At 41.5% G+C, this 16,149-nt stretch overlaps 1 protein-coding gene and 1 pseudogene across 1 annotated transcript; both read left to right on the top strand.

Moving 5' to 3' along the window:
- The first annotated feature begins 2,316 nt into the window (after positions 1-2,316).
- On the top strand, positions 2,317-3,967 carry LOC119368914 (probable indole-3-pyruvate monooxygenase YUCCA11). The gene is made up of 5 exons (XM_037634025.1): positions 2,317-2,491; positions 2,813-2,928; positions 3,250-3,483; positions 3,571-3,693; positions 3,788-3,967. Exons 1-5 carry the CDS (start codon positions 2,317-2,319, stop codon positions 3,965-3,967), a joined length of 828 nt encoding a protein of 275 aa, XP_037489922.1.
- Positions 3,968-6,450: 2,483 nt separating this feature from the next.
- Positions 6,451-8,142, top strand: LOC119361509 (annotated as a pseudogene).
- Positions 8,143-16,149: the final 8,007 nt, after the last annotated feature.

Raw genomic sequence — 16,149 nt, 5'->3', positions numbered from 1 at the left:
TTTTGACCCAGACCGTGCACTTCTCTTTGCTATGACCATGCACTTCGCGCCATAACAGTTGGCTGGAGATGATCGCTTCAGTGCGCCCAGCTTGCCTCCGCCTCCTTGGCCGGCAAGCTTGCGACTCACTGTCTTCTTGGTCTCCATCAAGCTCATTCATATCCCACCGTGCAACCTCCGCCTCGCAGCCACACACAGCAACAGCCCTCATGTTGCCATGTCGCCAAACTGAAGTGGATTTGTGGGAGTTGTAGCAGTTTTTATTGAAGTTGTTTTATGGTTGCTCGAAGGTGAGATTACTCTTACATTATCTGATTTGCTACAAGTTCTTCACCCTGTCACCCAACTTGCTCTTCTGCTCATGTGCATTGTTCATGTTCTGGCAAGTGCCGTTGTCGGTCATCTCATATTTTTGATTTTTGATTTTTACATGTCCGTCGTTGTATGCAGTTTTGGTGCGTGCTGGATGGATTTTGAAATGTTTCCTATCCAACCGGGGCCGTGGGCGAGGCTGTTGTCACAGTCCTCGGAGGTGTGTTGATTTTCCATTAGCTCTTAAAACCTGCTTCTAGATTTGTTAGTTTGACTCTCCTCTGAAATCTTGGGAGTTACTCTTAACCTGATAGCAGATTTTCTATTATGTTTTAAGTGACAATGGAGTGTTAATCTCTGCATCTGTTTAAACCACTGTTCTCTGAATAAATGTTTCAGCACTACGTGTGCAATATGTTTTCCGAATGAATGAAATGTGCACCCTGCTCTATTAATTGTGTGCCTATTTAGTTTTTTGTTGAGGCTGTGACTTGTGCCTGCTTGATTTTACATATAGGAGATACATGTACATAGGTGAGCACATTTTGTTCAGTTAGTCAAAGAATCTCTCCTCCATTCTCCTTTTTTTAATTAATAAAACAAATGTTCATGGAAGCATCATCACCGTCCTCCTGGCTCCCTCCTCGACCCTACTCTGTTACAATGAGGTTGATTTCTCCACATAGTTTTTTGCTCTATTTTTTCTTCAGTGCATGTAATTTGTGCTTTTCATGACTAAAGTTGTTGAAGATATTGTGTGCGCGCCTCCGGCTTGAGAGAAGGAATGAGGATGACCTCTCAGGTGGCAAGGCCACAAAACCACTCCAAAAATAAAACCAGGGGAAAAACCAAATAAATCGAAAGAAAAAAGGGCCAAAAACCAGGGTGTTACAAGGACGCCCCTACTGGCGACTAGGGTTGGCGCGCCCCGGCCGCGCGCGATAGCGGGTCGTGAGTCAAAGTCTCAAACTAGGTAGAGAAACAAAACTGAACAAAAGGAGTTCATAAACAACACAAAAACTAGGTTCCAATAGGGTCCAAATCTCAAAACAAGACGAGATAGCAGAACAACAACTAACTCTTTTTCACAACAGCACAAAGGGCCTACCAAATAACGGCTGACAAAAGAACAAGCGGAACAAATCTACCACGCTGATGACGACCTGGGGAGCTTATGCTGAAAACATGCCTTGTCACGGAAGAGGTTTCTAGATAGACAACATGAGGAAATTGTTCAATGCTCGACAAGACAAATGCTACAAGTGCAACCCGACAACAACAGTCTAAGGCCATCCATGCTCGATCGGTACATTGGCGTCGACGGCCTAGAAGACACCTGCAAGGTCCATCTCCATATGGAAGGAAGGCTAACTAGCCATGGCCGGTTAGTTTGCAAGTATAGGGAAAGGAAAGAAATGCTTGCATAATATACATAAGAGGAAAGAAACACTAGCAATCTTTCTGTAATCTTAGTTAGCATACAAGTACTGCCCCGTCCCGAATTACGTCCTGGAAATGGATTGAAACAGATGTATCTAGAACTAAAAATACGTCTAGATACATCCATTTTCGCGACAAGTAATTCGGGACGGAGGGAGTATATACCGAACATATACTTATCCTATATGAATTTTCATTGATGACAACAGGAATGGAAAGAAATTCTGAAGAGATTTTAGTCTAAACTTATCCAAAGCCGGTTGATAAGTTTCCAAAAAACAATCATTCAAGAGTGTGTTTCCTGCCTATTTTGTATCCCTATAATGTATCAGGACATGCTTTCACACCAGCGGTTCAATATGTATATGGAATACTAGTACACACCAGGATAAGGGATCAATAAATCTTTACCTTTTTCATTCCTCATTGTAAATAGATTGACACATGAAACATACCAGTATATATATGCCCACATATGCATCCAAAGATTCATCGAGCAAACAAGCAAACCCAACAGCCTAGCATTGAACCTATCCCATAACTTTATCAACTCTTCTCTTTGAAATGGATAATGTTGTAGTGTTGATTGTTAGTGCTGGGCCAGCAGGCCTTGCTACAGCAGCATGCCTTAGCCAATTCTCAATTCCCTATGTCATTGTCGAGCGTGAAAGTTGCAGCGCGTCGCTTTGGCGCAACCGCGCCTACGATCACCTCAAGCTGCATCTGGCAAAGGAGTTCTGTGAGTTGCCACACATGTCATACCCACTAGATGCGCCAACATACATACCAAAAAACTTGTTTGTGAAGTACTTGGATAACTATGTTGAGCGTTTCAATATTCGACCCAAGTATCTCACTAGTGTGGAGACATCCACATTTGACAATGACCAAAAATGTTGGTCCATCGTGGCACATGACATGGCAAAGAGCACACTAGTCAGGTTCACAACAAAGTTTCTTGTCGTTGCAAGTGGTGAGAATAGTACAGAGAATATTCCAATGATCCCCGGATTGCGAAGTTTTCCGGGTGATGTCATCCACTCCTCAAGTTACAAGTCAGGCAAGAGCTACTCTGGCATGAATGTATTGGTCGTTGGATCTGGCAACTCTGGAATGGAAATTGCTTATGACCTTGCGACCCATGGTGCCAATACTTCAATCGTTATACGAAGCCCGGTATGTACACGCACTATATATTATTTTTTGACCTAGAAACACTAGGGGATCCCCCACCCCCACCCTATGGGCACTATATATTTTCACTGGTTACGGGGCAATTTCTTAATATAGTCACCACTAGAAGGATGCAATTTTTCAAAGTTATTACTGGAAAGTATTTCATGGTATAGAGCGATAGACTATTTTATAACATGCACAAACAACTAAACAATTAGACGAACTACACAGAAAAAATAACTCTTGAAAGAAGATGATTCTATGGAATTTTGTTTTATGATGCAGGCTTCAAAAGAGATGTGACATGTTTTGTGGTTGCAGATTCATGTAATGACAAAGGAATTAATCCGGTTGGGGATGACACTTGCTCGCCGTCTCCCATTGAATCTAGTGGATAACCTCCTTGTGATGGCGGCAAATTTCATATTTGGTGATCTATCGAGGTATGGCACCAGAAGGCCAAAAGTGGGTACAATGATCCTCAAGTCAGAGACCGGCCGATCCGCTGTTATTGATGTTGGCACTATTGGGTTAATCAAAAAAGGTATCATCAAAGTAAGTATATCCTTGACATGACATAAATTTCATGACAGATTTTGTCCTCATATGCCAAGTTGTCAATATTCTATTCATCTCGTACAGGTAAAGGAGAGCATTAGTGAGATCATGGGCGATATAGTTGAATTTCAGTGCGGTAAAAAGATATCATTTGACGCGATTGTGTTTGCAACTGGATACAAAAGCACAACAAATATATGGCTCAAGGTAACAACATCGATGCTTGAATATGTCTGAGTTTGTTTTCTTGGTGCAACAATTGTTAAATCTGCTAACAAGCTTTGTGTTTTTTTTATCCCAGAATGGTGAGAGCATGTTAAATGGCAATGGACTGCCCATCAAAGAATATCCGAATCATTGGAAAGGTGAAAATGGGCTCTACTGTGCTGGGTTAGGAAGGAGAGGATTGGCCGGTATTGCAGCAGATGCCAAGAATATCGCCAATGACATCATATCAGTGATAGGCGCTATGTCCGGGTAAATTATCAAATCGGTGAACGCGTCTTCGACAACGTGATGCCTTTCATCACCGGGCTCCTCAAGAAGATCAAGGATGAGATACGATGCTGGTCTAAGGCAGGGGCACAAGGCCTGCGGGTTGTTCTGCACCAATCCTGGGATGTCCACTGAGTTGTATGATGTACTGTAAAACTAACCTCCTAGGAGGACTGTAACTTTTCCCCATCCTTTCAATGCAATGAAATGCAAAGGGTTTTGCATTTTCTCGATTGTTTTTATCTTTTACATGTAGTTTACAAGGGCTAGTGTGCTAGACGGTTGGTTCTTTGAGAAATCTATCCACTGCCACTTGTCTATCTATCTTCATCTATCCTAGATAGAACTAGATTATTGTTTATTTCAAGGTTCATATGTGCGATGGAGTAAGCATTACTTTTATAACATAATCAAGGGCTTTTATACTCACATGGTGCAAAGAGCTTTGTATTTTTTTGTTGAAATGTTACCTCGGACGGCCATGGGCGAGGCTGTTGTCACAGTCCTCGGAGGTGCGTTGATTTTCCATTAGCTCTGAAAACTTGCTACTAGATTTGTTAGTTTGACTCTTCTCTAAAATCCTGGGAGTTACTCTTAACTTGATAGCAGATTTTTTATTATGTTTTAAATGACAATGAAGTGTCAATCTTTGTATCTGTTTAAACCAATGTTCTCTGAATAAATGTTTGAGCACTGCGTGTGCACTATGTTTTCCGAATGAATGAAATGTGCACCCTGCTCTATTAATTGTGTGCCTATTTAGTTTTTGAGGACGGTGAGATTGACAAGTGCAGATAGTGATGGATTTTTTGTTGAGGTTGTGACTTGCGCGTGCTTGATTTTGCACGTACTCCCTTCGTCCGAAAATACTTATCATCAAAATGGATAAAAAGCGATGTATCTAGAACTAAAATACGTCTAGATGCATCCCCTTTTATCCATTTTGATGACAAGTATTTCCGGACGGAGGGAGTAGTAGATACATGTACATGGGTGAGCACATTTTATTCAGTTAGTCAAAGAATCTCTCCTCCATTATCCTTTTTTTAATTAATAGAACAGATGTTAATGGAAGCATCATCACCCTCCTCTTGTCTCCCTCCTCGACCCTCCTATGTTACAATGAGGTTGATTTCTCCACAGAGTTTTTGGCTCAATTTTTTCTTCAATGCATGTAGGTTGTACTTTTCATGACTAAAGTTGTTGAAGATATTTTTTGCGCGCCTCCGGGTTGAGAGAAGGAATGAGGATGATCTCTCAGGTGGCAAGGCCACAAAACCACTCCAAAAATAAAATCAGGGCAAAACCCAAAGAAATCAAAAGAAAAAGAAAGGGCCAAAAACCAGGGTGTTACAGGGACGCCTCTACCGGCGACTAGGGTAGGCGCGCCCCGGCCGCGCGCGGTAGCGGGTCATGAGTCAAAGTCTCAAACTAGGTTGAGAAACAAAACTGAACAAAAGGGGTTCAGAAAAAACACAAAAACTAGGTTCCAATAGGATCCAAATCTCAAAACAAGACGAGGTAGAAGAACAACAACTAACTCTTTTTCACAATAGCACAAAGGGCCTACCAAATAATGGCTGACAAAAGAACAAGCGAAACAAATCTACCACGCTGATGACGACCTGGGGAGCTTATGCTGAAAACATGCCTTGTCACGGATGAAGTTTCTAGATAGACAACATGAGGAAACTGTTCAATGCTCGACAAGACAAATGCTACAAATGCAAGCCGGCAACCATAGTCTAAGGCCATCCATGCTCGACCAGTACTTTGGCGTCGACGGCCTAGAAGACACCTGCAAGGTCCATCTCCATATGGAAGGAAGGCTAACTGGCCATGGCCTGTTAGTTTGCAAGTATAGGGGAAGGAAAGAAATGCTTGCATAATATACAGAAAAGGAAAGAAACACTAGCAATCTTTCTTTAATCTTAATTAGCATACAAAGTACTGCCCCATCCCGAATTATGTCCTGAAAATGGATTGAAACGGATGTATCTAGAACTAAAAATACGTCTAGATACATCCATTTTTGCGACAAGTAATTCGGGACGGAGGGAGTATATACCGAACATATACTTATCCTATATGAATTTCCATTGATGTCAACAGGAATGGAAAGAAATTCAGAAGATATTTTAGTCTAAACATATCCAAAGCCCGGTTGATAAGTTTCCAAACAAACAACCGTTCAAGAGTGTGTTTCCTGCCTATTCTATGTCCCTATAATGTATCAGGACATGCTTTCACACCAACGGTTCAATGTTTAGATGGAATAATAGTACACACCAGGATAAGGGATCAATAAATCTTTACTTTTTTCATTCCTCATTGTAAATAGATTAACACATGAAACATACCAGTATATATATGCCCACATATGCATCCAAAGATTCATCGAGCAAACAAGCAAACACACCAGCCTAGCATTGCACCCATCCCACAACTTTGTCAACTCTCCTCTTTGAAATGGAGAATATTGTAGTGCTGATTGATCGCGCTGGGCCAGCAGGCCTTGCAACAGCAGCATGCCTTAGCCAATTCTCAATTCCCTATGTCATTGTCGAGCGTGAAAGTTGCAGCGCGTCGCTTTGGCGCAACCGCGCCTATGATCGCCTCAAACTGCATCTTGCAAAGGAGTTCTGTGAGTTGCCACACATGTCATACCCACTAGATGCACCAACATACATACGAAAAACCTTGTCTGTGAAGTACTTGGATAACTATGTTGAGCGTTACAATATTCGACCCAAGTATCTCACTAGTGTGGAGACATCCACATTTGACAATGACGAAAACTGTTGGTCCATCGTGGCACATGACATGGCAAAGAGCACACTAGCTAGTCAGGTTCACAACAAAGTTTCTTGTCGTTGCAAGTGGTGAGAATAGTGCAGAGAATATTCCAATGATCCCCGGATTGCGAAGTTTCCGGGTGATGTCATCCACTCCTCAAGCTACAAGTCAGGCAAGAGCTACTCTGGCATGAATGTATTGGTCGTTGGATCTGGCAACTCTGGAATGGAAATTGCTTATGACCTTGCGGCCCATGGTTCCAATACTTCAATCGTTATACGAAGCCCGATACGTACACGCACTATATATATATATATATATATATATATATATATATATATATATTATTTTTTGACTTGGAAACACTAGGGGATCCCCCCACCCCCACCCTACGGGCACTATATATTTTCAGTGGTTATGGGGCAATTTCTTAATATAGTCACCACTAGAAGGATGCCATTTTCAGAGTTATTACTGGAAAGTATTTCATGGTATAGAGCGACAGACTATTTTATAACATGCACAAGGAACTAAACAATTAGATGAACTACACAGAAAAAATACCTCTTGAAAGAAGATGATTCTATGAAATTTTATTTTATGATGCATGCTTCAAAAGAGATGTGACATGTTTTGTGGTTGCAGATTCATATAATGACAAAAGAATTAATCCGGTTGGGGATGACACTTGCTCGCCGTCTCCCATTGAATCTAGTGGATAACCTCCTTGTGATGGCGGCAAATTTCATATTTGGTGATCTATCGAGGTATGGCATCAGAAGGCCAAAAGTGGGTCCAATGATCCACAAGTCAGAGACTGGCCGATCCGCTATTATTGATGTTGGCACCGTTGGGTTAATCAAAAAAGGTATCATCAAAGTAAGTATATCCTTGACATGACATAAATTTCATAACAGATGTTGTCTTCATATGCCAAGGTGTCAATATTCTATTCATCTCATACAGGTACATGGGAGCATTAGTAAGAGCATGGGCGATATAGTTGAATTTCAGTGCGGTAAAAAGATATCATTTGACGTGATTGTGTTTGCAACTGGATACAAAAGCACAGCAAATATATGGCTCAACATAACAACATCGGTGTTTGAATATGTCTGAGTTTGTTTTCTTGGCGCAACAATTGTTAAATCTGCTAACAAGCTTTGTGTTGTTTTTTTATCCCAGAATGGTGAGAGCATGTTAAATGGCAATAGACTGCCCATCAAAGAATATCCAAATCATTGCAAAGGTGAAAATGGGCTCTACTATGCTGGGTTAGGAAGGAGAGGATTGGCTGGTATTGCAGCAGATGCCAAGAATATCGCCAATGACATCATATCAGTGATAGGCGCTATGTCCGGGTAAATTGTCAAATCGGTGAATGCGTCTTCGACAACGTGATGCCTTTCATCACTGGGCTCCTCAACAAGATCAAGGATGAGACTCAATGCTGGTCTAAGGCAGGGGCACAAGGCCTGTAGGTTCTTCTGCACCAATTCTGGGATGACCACTCAGTTGTATGATGTACTGTAAAACTAACCTCCTAGGAGGACTGTAACTTTTCCCATCCTTTCAATGCAATGAAACGCAAAGGTCTTTTGCATTTTCTCGATTGTTTTTATCTTTTACATATAGTTTACAAGGTCTAGTGTGCTAGACGGTTGATTCTTTGAGAAATCTATCCACTGCCACCTGTCTATTTATCTTCATCTATCCTAGATAGAACTAGATTTTTGTTTATTTCAAGGTTCATATGTGCGAGGGAGTAAGCATTACTTTTATAATATAATCAAGGGCTTTATACTCACATGGTGCAAAGAGTTTTGTAATTTTTTTTGTTGAACATTTACCTTGGAGGGCCGTGGGCGAGGTTGTTGTCAGAGTCCTCGGAGGTGCGTTGATTTTCCATTAGCTCTTAAAACCTGCTACTAGATTTGTTAGTTTGAATCTTCTCTGAAATCTTGGGAGTTACTCTTAACCTGATAGCAGATTTTCTATTATGTTTTAAATGACAATGAAGTGTTAATCTCTGTATCTGTTTAAACCACTGTTCTCTGAATAAATGTTTGAGCACTGCGTGTGCACTATGTTTTCCGAATGAATGAAATGTGCACCCTGCTCTATTAATTGTTTGCCTATTTAGTTTTTGAGGATGGTGAGATTGACAAGTGCAGATAGTGATGAATTTTTTGTTGAGGATGTGACTTGTGCCTGTTTGATTTTGCATGTGGTAGATACATGTACACGGGTGAGCACATTTTGTTCAGTTAGTCAAAGAATCTCTCGTCCATTCTCCTTTTTTTTAATTAATAAAACAGATGTTCATGGAAGCATCATCACCCTCCTCCTGGCTCCCACCTCGACCCTCCTCTGTAACAATGAGGTTGATTTCTCCATAGAGTTTTTGGCTCAAATTTTTTTCTTCGGTGCATGTAGTTTGTGCTTTTCATGACTAAAGTTGTTGAAGATATTGTGTGCGCGCCTCCGGCTGCTGGTGTTGAAGAAAAATCGATGCCCATGTGTGTGCTCGAGGCTGCACTTGATATAATTCTTATTCCGATCATGACTGAACTTGCAGTGCAGAACTTTTTCCATGTTGACTTGGAGTTTTTGAGGTCTTTCTCATTGGTGTGGTTTCAATTATACTGACTCATCGTGTACCCTGCTGCAATGTTTCCCCTGTGAATGTTGCAATTTGTTGCCCAGATTGTGCTGACCGTACGATAGTGGTGTATTAAAATGAGAAGAAATAAGAATCCTTTTGTTTATTTCCTAAGATATTGGTTCTGGTTTCTAAGAAGAACTGAAATTACTAAGTTGTGCTCAGTGTTCTAGTACCACCGCTTCTATTAGCCTTTTTTTTGGGTGCTGCAACCTGTACCGATTACTTAAAGGAAAAATAAATCTAACCACATTAGCTAAACTGGACGCAGGTCATTGCAATCAGCAAAACTTCTATGTAAACTTTGAACAGATTACATGTTAAAGGATGTATCAGATATGGCAACAATAAGAGGTGCAATAATCTGAACATTCCAAGAAGACGCTGCATGCTGCACGCCTCTTAGACATTGTATAATCGTAGCGGAGAATCTTGACACGACAACCAGTCTGGTCCTTGGCCGCACTGGTCCCTGCCACTGCAACCGCTGGCCGCGGCCTAGTCGCCATCGTCCAAGCCCACCGTCCCATACCGCATCATGTCGACTCAGGCTGGACAGTGGCAACCTAAATACAAAAGCTCCTCAATTTAACAGTTGACTTGGGAGGCATGGAGTGACTCGAGGACAAAAGTGGTGCTGCCGGCTGGAGCTTCCGATGGTGAGTACGGAGCAGCAACGAGAAAGAGAATGACCATGAACTGTGAAGAAGATAACATTTTGGGATGAGATCGTCATATATGTGGTGGAGGATGCTGGTTGCTCTCTGGCAGTCTGGCTAAATGCACGCTACTATACTTGTATCGAAGAGAGTACTGTTTGGAATTATCTTGGCTATTACTAGTTACGTGGTTTAAAACTTCTTTATCCAATATAAGAGCATCTACAGCTGGATATAGCAAGTTTGGCTCCCAATACGTCCGCGTACACCCTGGATGCGCCCGCGGATAGGGACAGGTCACCCCTCAAAGGCACGCGTCCACAGCCGGGTATCTCAAATCCGGCACCCAAATCCATGTTATCTATGTAACGTATGAACAAAACTACATAGACAAACAAAACTACATAGACAGGCGTAAGAAAGCAACAAGCGGACATAGATCAACGAAATTGCATAGGAGAATATATACATCGCAGTTCACCGGACCAAAAAACAAACAGTTCATCGCCGGACGGCCTAGAATCTAAACTTAAATAGCCAAACAAGGACGGAGAAGGACAAAGGAAATTACCATTTTCCCGCCGGCCCATCCCCGTTGTTGTCACCACTACGACTGTGTCTACGTTGGCGTTGGCGGCGGGAGAGTCGTCGTCGTCGTCGGATCTAGAGCGGTGGGAGCCGTCGGGGAGGCTAGACTCCTCGTCGGAGCTGCACGCTCATTCGCCTTTGCTATCCGGGCTGCCTTCACTTTTGCTGCCACCTTTGCCATAGCCTTGCGCTTTAACTCCTCGGTGACAAGCCAGATGGCTTTGGCATTTTTCTGGCAAAGCCGCCGCGCATTAGTCTCCACTACCATGAAAGAGCGGCGGAGGACTGTCGCGAGGAGCTGGCCCTCCGGATCCACCGTCGCCGCCATCCCCTCATAACGATACCTTTATAATGAGAGAACCTTTATTTTCCATTGCCTAAACCTTGCACAACATGTATGTGCACTCTTTTTATTGGAGTGGGCACATTTTATACCATTAACTCCTGACCTTTCTCTCTTTTCATGTCACTATCCCATCTCTCTCTCTCTCTCTCCCTCTCTCTCTCTCTCTCCACATGTGTGTGTGTGATGGTCTAGTGATAGACAGACTACGATTTAATCTAGGCGCCAAGGTTAAGGCCACTTTAAATATAAATTGATATAGTTGGCATAAGAGGAAACAACAATTATAAACTAATAAGTGTAAGTGAAACATGAAAGTTATATAATGACTCAAGAACCTTGATTTTCCATTGCCCGAACCTTTCATAACCCTATGTGTGCACTCTTTTTATTGGAGCGGGCACCTTTTATACCTTGAATTCCCATCTCTCTTTCTCTCATACCTTTTTGTGTGGTCTCTAGATTGATTATGATTTAATCTAGGCGCCAATGCTTGATGTGGTTAAGACCGCTCGAAATATAAGTTGATAGACTTGGCATAAGAGGAAACATCAATTATGAGTGTAAGTGAAACATGCAAGTTATACCCCTCACAGTGATGTAGTATCCTCATATTTTTAAAATGGCATGAGAACCTTATTTTTGCCATTGCCTAAACCTTGCATAATATGTACGCGCACTCTTTTTATTGGAGTGGGCGCCTTTTATACCATGAACTCCTCATCTTTATCTCTTTCCATGCCACTATCTGATCTCTCTCTCTATCTCCACATGTGTGTGTTGGTCTAGAGATAGACAAACTATGATTTAATCTAGGCACCAACACATGAAGTGGTTAAGGCCACTTGAAATATAAGTTGATAGAGGTGGCATAAGAGAAAGCAACCATTATCAGCTAACAAGTGTAAGTGAAACATGAAAGTAATGGCACGAGAACCTTGATTTTACATTGCCCTAACCTTGCACAACCCTATGTGTGCACTCTTTTTATTGGAGCAAGCACCTTTTATACCTTGAACTCCCATCTCTCTTTTTCTCATCCATTTGTGTGTGGTCTGTAGACTGATTAGGATTTAATATAGGAGCCAACATTTGATGTTGTTAAAGCCGCTCGAAATATAAATTGATAGAGTTGGCATAAGAGGAAACAACAATTATGAGTGTAATTGAAACATGCAAGTTATAGCCCTCACAGCAATCTAGTATTCTCATCTCTAATGGCACGAGAAACTTTTTTTTGCCGTTGCCTAAACCTTGCACAACATGTACGTGCACTCTTTTTATTGAAGTGGGCACCTTTTATACCATGAACTCCCGATCTTTCCTCTTTCCACGTCAGTATACAGTCTCTCTCTCTCTCTGTGTGTGACGGTGTAGAGATTTAACATAGGCACCAACACTTGATGTTGTCAAGGCCACTTGAAATATGAGATGATAGAGTTGGCATAAGAAGAAAGAATAATATATTTTTAAAGGAGGTTAGAACCCCAGCCTCTGCATCAATCCATGCATGCAACCATCTTTATTAATTATTCCACAAAGACCTGATAAAAACATACATCAATTCACCCGAAGCCACCACTCACACCTACAAACTCGATAATATGGAGTGCTCTCACTCCCCATATCTAAAGCCGGTGTCGCCACCGATCCATCAACATAATGTATCGGGACCAATAGCTGGTGCAGCCTACCTAAAGCGGACACCACATGCACACGTTTTAGAAGCCGTCATTATCATCGGACCACTGAACCATCTTCAAGAGAGAGATTCGCATCATCCCTGCCAGGCCGGACATCCATCAACGCCCAACGGCGCCACCGCCCTGCGCTCGTCCTCCCAGACGCGAACAATCAGAAAGATCTATCATGCGTAGCACTTGCCAACTAGGCTGGACTCAGCGTAGCACCTGTCGGCTAGGCATGACTTGACAGCTCCACCGAAGCTCCGTGCAAGACGAAGCCGCTCCTAAAAAATTGGGAGAGATTTTCACTTCCCGGCCTCTGCACCAACTAGAGGTGCATACAATCATATTAGTATGAGTACCAAGATAAACAGGGTCCTCAGAATTTTTTAAATGAGTATCAAGATATTTCTTGATGAGTGGTTCCACCACACACCAAGCTTGATTCTCAATAAACGGGGGGAAACCCCTGTGCATCACATGTCAATTCTGGGAATTAAACTCAGGTTGTCAGGCTGCACAACTGCATGCCCAACCACTGAGCCAAGACAAGAATAATATGAACTAACAAGTGTAAGAGAAACATGAAACTTGTATAATAACACAAGAACCTTAATTTTTCATTGCCCAAACCTTGCACAACCCTATGTGTCCACACTTTTTACTGGAGCGGGCACCTTTTATACCTTGAACTTGCAGTCCAATTCTTCTCTACTATTTTCATAATCTTCGCTTGCTGATGAGTCGATCACATATTCCTTTCACGATGACATGTAAGTGCAACTAATTTCCTTGTCTAGAACATCTCATCCCAGTCCTCTGTCAGCAGAAAATTTAACACAAACACATTGTATATACGAGAAAGCTAGTTTACAGTCGGCATGAATTTTGCATTAGATCCAGACGATGCAGATTCCGTTCATTTTGGATCGAACGGCCCTAATTGACCGCGCAGTTAGTTCACGAACCACCAGTTCTTTCTTATCCCTCTATGTTTCTCTCGCACGTCCAGTCCTCCTCCTGACGGTAATCCCCGATTTTTCTTCGCATCCAGGTTCTCTCTCACACACTTGTTCCCTTCCTCACCCTGTTTATCTCTCCCACAACTGTTCTCTGTCAAAAAAGAGAAAAGAAATAGAGGTCTACCCTGGGATTCAAACCCGAATCATCAAAGATAAGCCGATGTCTTTGTACCAACCGAGCTAGGCCAGATCCCTTCAAAATTATTAGATAGACCACTTTTTGACGATGTAGTTTGTACTCCTAGGTGCAAATGCACCAAAATAAAATCCAGACAACATTTTTGCATGTCATGTGATTCAAACGGTTTGGATGTAGTAGTTAATTTAACTAAACAACCATCTCACTGATGTCTTCTTTTTCGAAGAAATAAAAGGCAATATGCTCTTCATATCTGCACGAACTTCGACTCGGTTTTTTTATTGAAATGTGTCCCGGTAATTTTTCTGTAAATAGCATGATTAGTTAAGCACCGTAGATCTGATAACTTAGGTACAAATATCATGTTAGCTTTGACTAGATGGAAAAATTGTTAAAAAAATACACACCCAATAACTTCTATTTAAAAAGCATGATAATATTCGCATCCACATCTGATAACTTACATACAAACTACATGGTAACCTTGACCAGACGAGTTCTTGTTGTTGAAAACATACCCCCGGTAACTACTGTGTAAATAACATGATCATTTAAGCTGCGCATACCTGATAACTTAAGTGCAAACATCGCGATAACTTCTACCATGTGAAATAATTGTTGAAACATACACTTGATAACTTCTTTGTAAATAGCATGATAATATACGCATCCACATCTTACATACACACACCATGATAATATCATGATAATTTCATATTTGGAGACCTATCGAGGTATGGCATCAGAAGGCCAAAAGTGGGTCCAATGATCCTCAAGCCAGAGACCGGCCGATCCGCTGTTATTGATGTTGGCACTGTCGGGTTAATCAAAAAGGTATCATCAAAGTAAGTATATCCTTGACATGACATAAATTTCATAACAGATGTTGTCTTCATATGCCAAGTTTCAATATTCTATTCATCTCATACAGGTACACGAGAGCATTAGTAAGATCATGGGCGATATGGTTGAATTTCAGTGCGGTAAAAAGATATCATTTGACGCGATTGTGTTTGCAACTGGATACAAAAGCACAACAAATATATGGCTCAGGGTAACAACATCGATGTTTGAATATGTCTGAGTTTGTTTTCTTGGTGCAACAATTGTTAAATCTGCTAACAAGCTTCGTGTTGTTTTTTTATCCCAGAATGCTGAGAGCATGTTAAATGGCAATGGACTGCCCATCAAAGAATATACAAATCATTGGAAAGGTGAAAATGGGCTCTACTGTGCTGGGTTAGGAAGGAGAGGATTGGCTGGTATTGCAGCAGATGCCAAGAATATCGCCAATGACATCATATCAGTGATAGGCGCTATGTCCGGGTAAATTATCAAATCAGTGAATGCGTCTTCGACAACGTGATACATCACCGGGCTCCTCAACAAGATCAAGGATGAGATGTGATGCTGGTCTAAGGCAGGGGCACAAGGCCTGCAGGTTGTTCTGCACCAATCCTAGGATGTCCACTGAGTTGTATGCTGTACTGTAAAACTAACCTCCTAGGAGGATTGTAACTTTTCCGCATCCTTTCAATTCAATGAAACGCAAAGGTCTTTTTCATTTTCTCGATTGTTTTTATCTTTTACATGTAGTTTACTAGGGCTAGTGTGCTAGATGGTTGATTCTTTGAGAAATCTATCCACTTCCACCTGTCTATCTATCTTCATCTATCCTTGATACAACTAGATTTTGGTTTATTTCAAGGTCCATATGTGCGAGGGAGTAAGCGTTACTTTTATAATATAATCAAGGGCTTTATACTCACACGGTGCAAAGAATTTTGTATTTTTTTGTTGAAGAGTTACCTCGGAGGTTGTTGTCACAGTCCTCGGAGGCGCGTTTATTTTCCATTAGCTCTTAAAACCTGCTACTAGATTTGTTAGTTTGACTCTTCTCTGAAATCTTGGGAGTTACTATTAACCGGATAGCAGATTTTCTATTATGTTTTAAATGACAATGAAGTTTCAATCTCTGTATCTGTTTAAACCACTATTCTAGGAATAAATGTTTGAGCACTATGTGTGCACTATGTTCGAATGGATGAAATATGCACCCTGCTCTATTAATTGTGTGCCTATTTAGTTTTTTAGGATGGTGAGATTGACAAGTGCAGATAGTGATGGATTTTTCGTTGAGGCTGTGACTTGTGCCTGCTTGATTTTGCATGTAGTAGATACATGTACGCGCGTGAGCACATTTTGTTCAGTTAGTCAAAGAATCTCTCCTCGATTCTCCTTCTTTTAATTAATAAAACAGATGTTCATGGAAGC

This window comes from Triticum dicoccoides, chromosome 2B (genome assembly GCF_002162155.2).
Source record: "Triticum dicoccoides isolate Atlit2015 ecotype Zavitan chromosome 2B, WEW_v2.0, whole genome shotgun sequence".
NCBI classification, from domain to species: Eukaryota; Viridiplantae; Streptophyta; class Magnoliopsida; order Poales; family Poaceae; genus Triticum; species Triticum dicoccoides.
This window is presented reverse-complemented; position numbering and strand designations above follow the sequence as displayed.

What these genes read in the sequence shown, in the direction of transcription:
- LOC119368914 (XM_037634025.1), top strand. Translation starts at nt 2,317, where the DNA reads ATGGATAATGTTGTAGTGTTGATTGTTAGTGCTGGGCCAGCAGGCCTT. An exon ending in GCATCTGGCAAAGGAGTTCT is followed by an intron (nt 2,492 to 2,812) that starts GTGAGTTGCCAC and finishes GTTACAAGTCAG; the next exon opens with GCAAGAGCTACTCTGGCATG. An exon ending in CAATCGTTATACGAAGCCCG is followed by an intron (nt 2,929 to 3,249) that starts GTATGTACACGC and finishes TTGTGGTTGCAG; the next exon opens with ATTCATGTAATGACAAAGGA.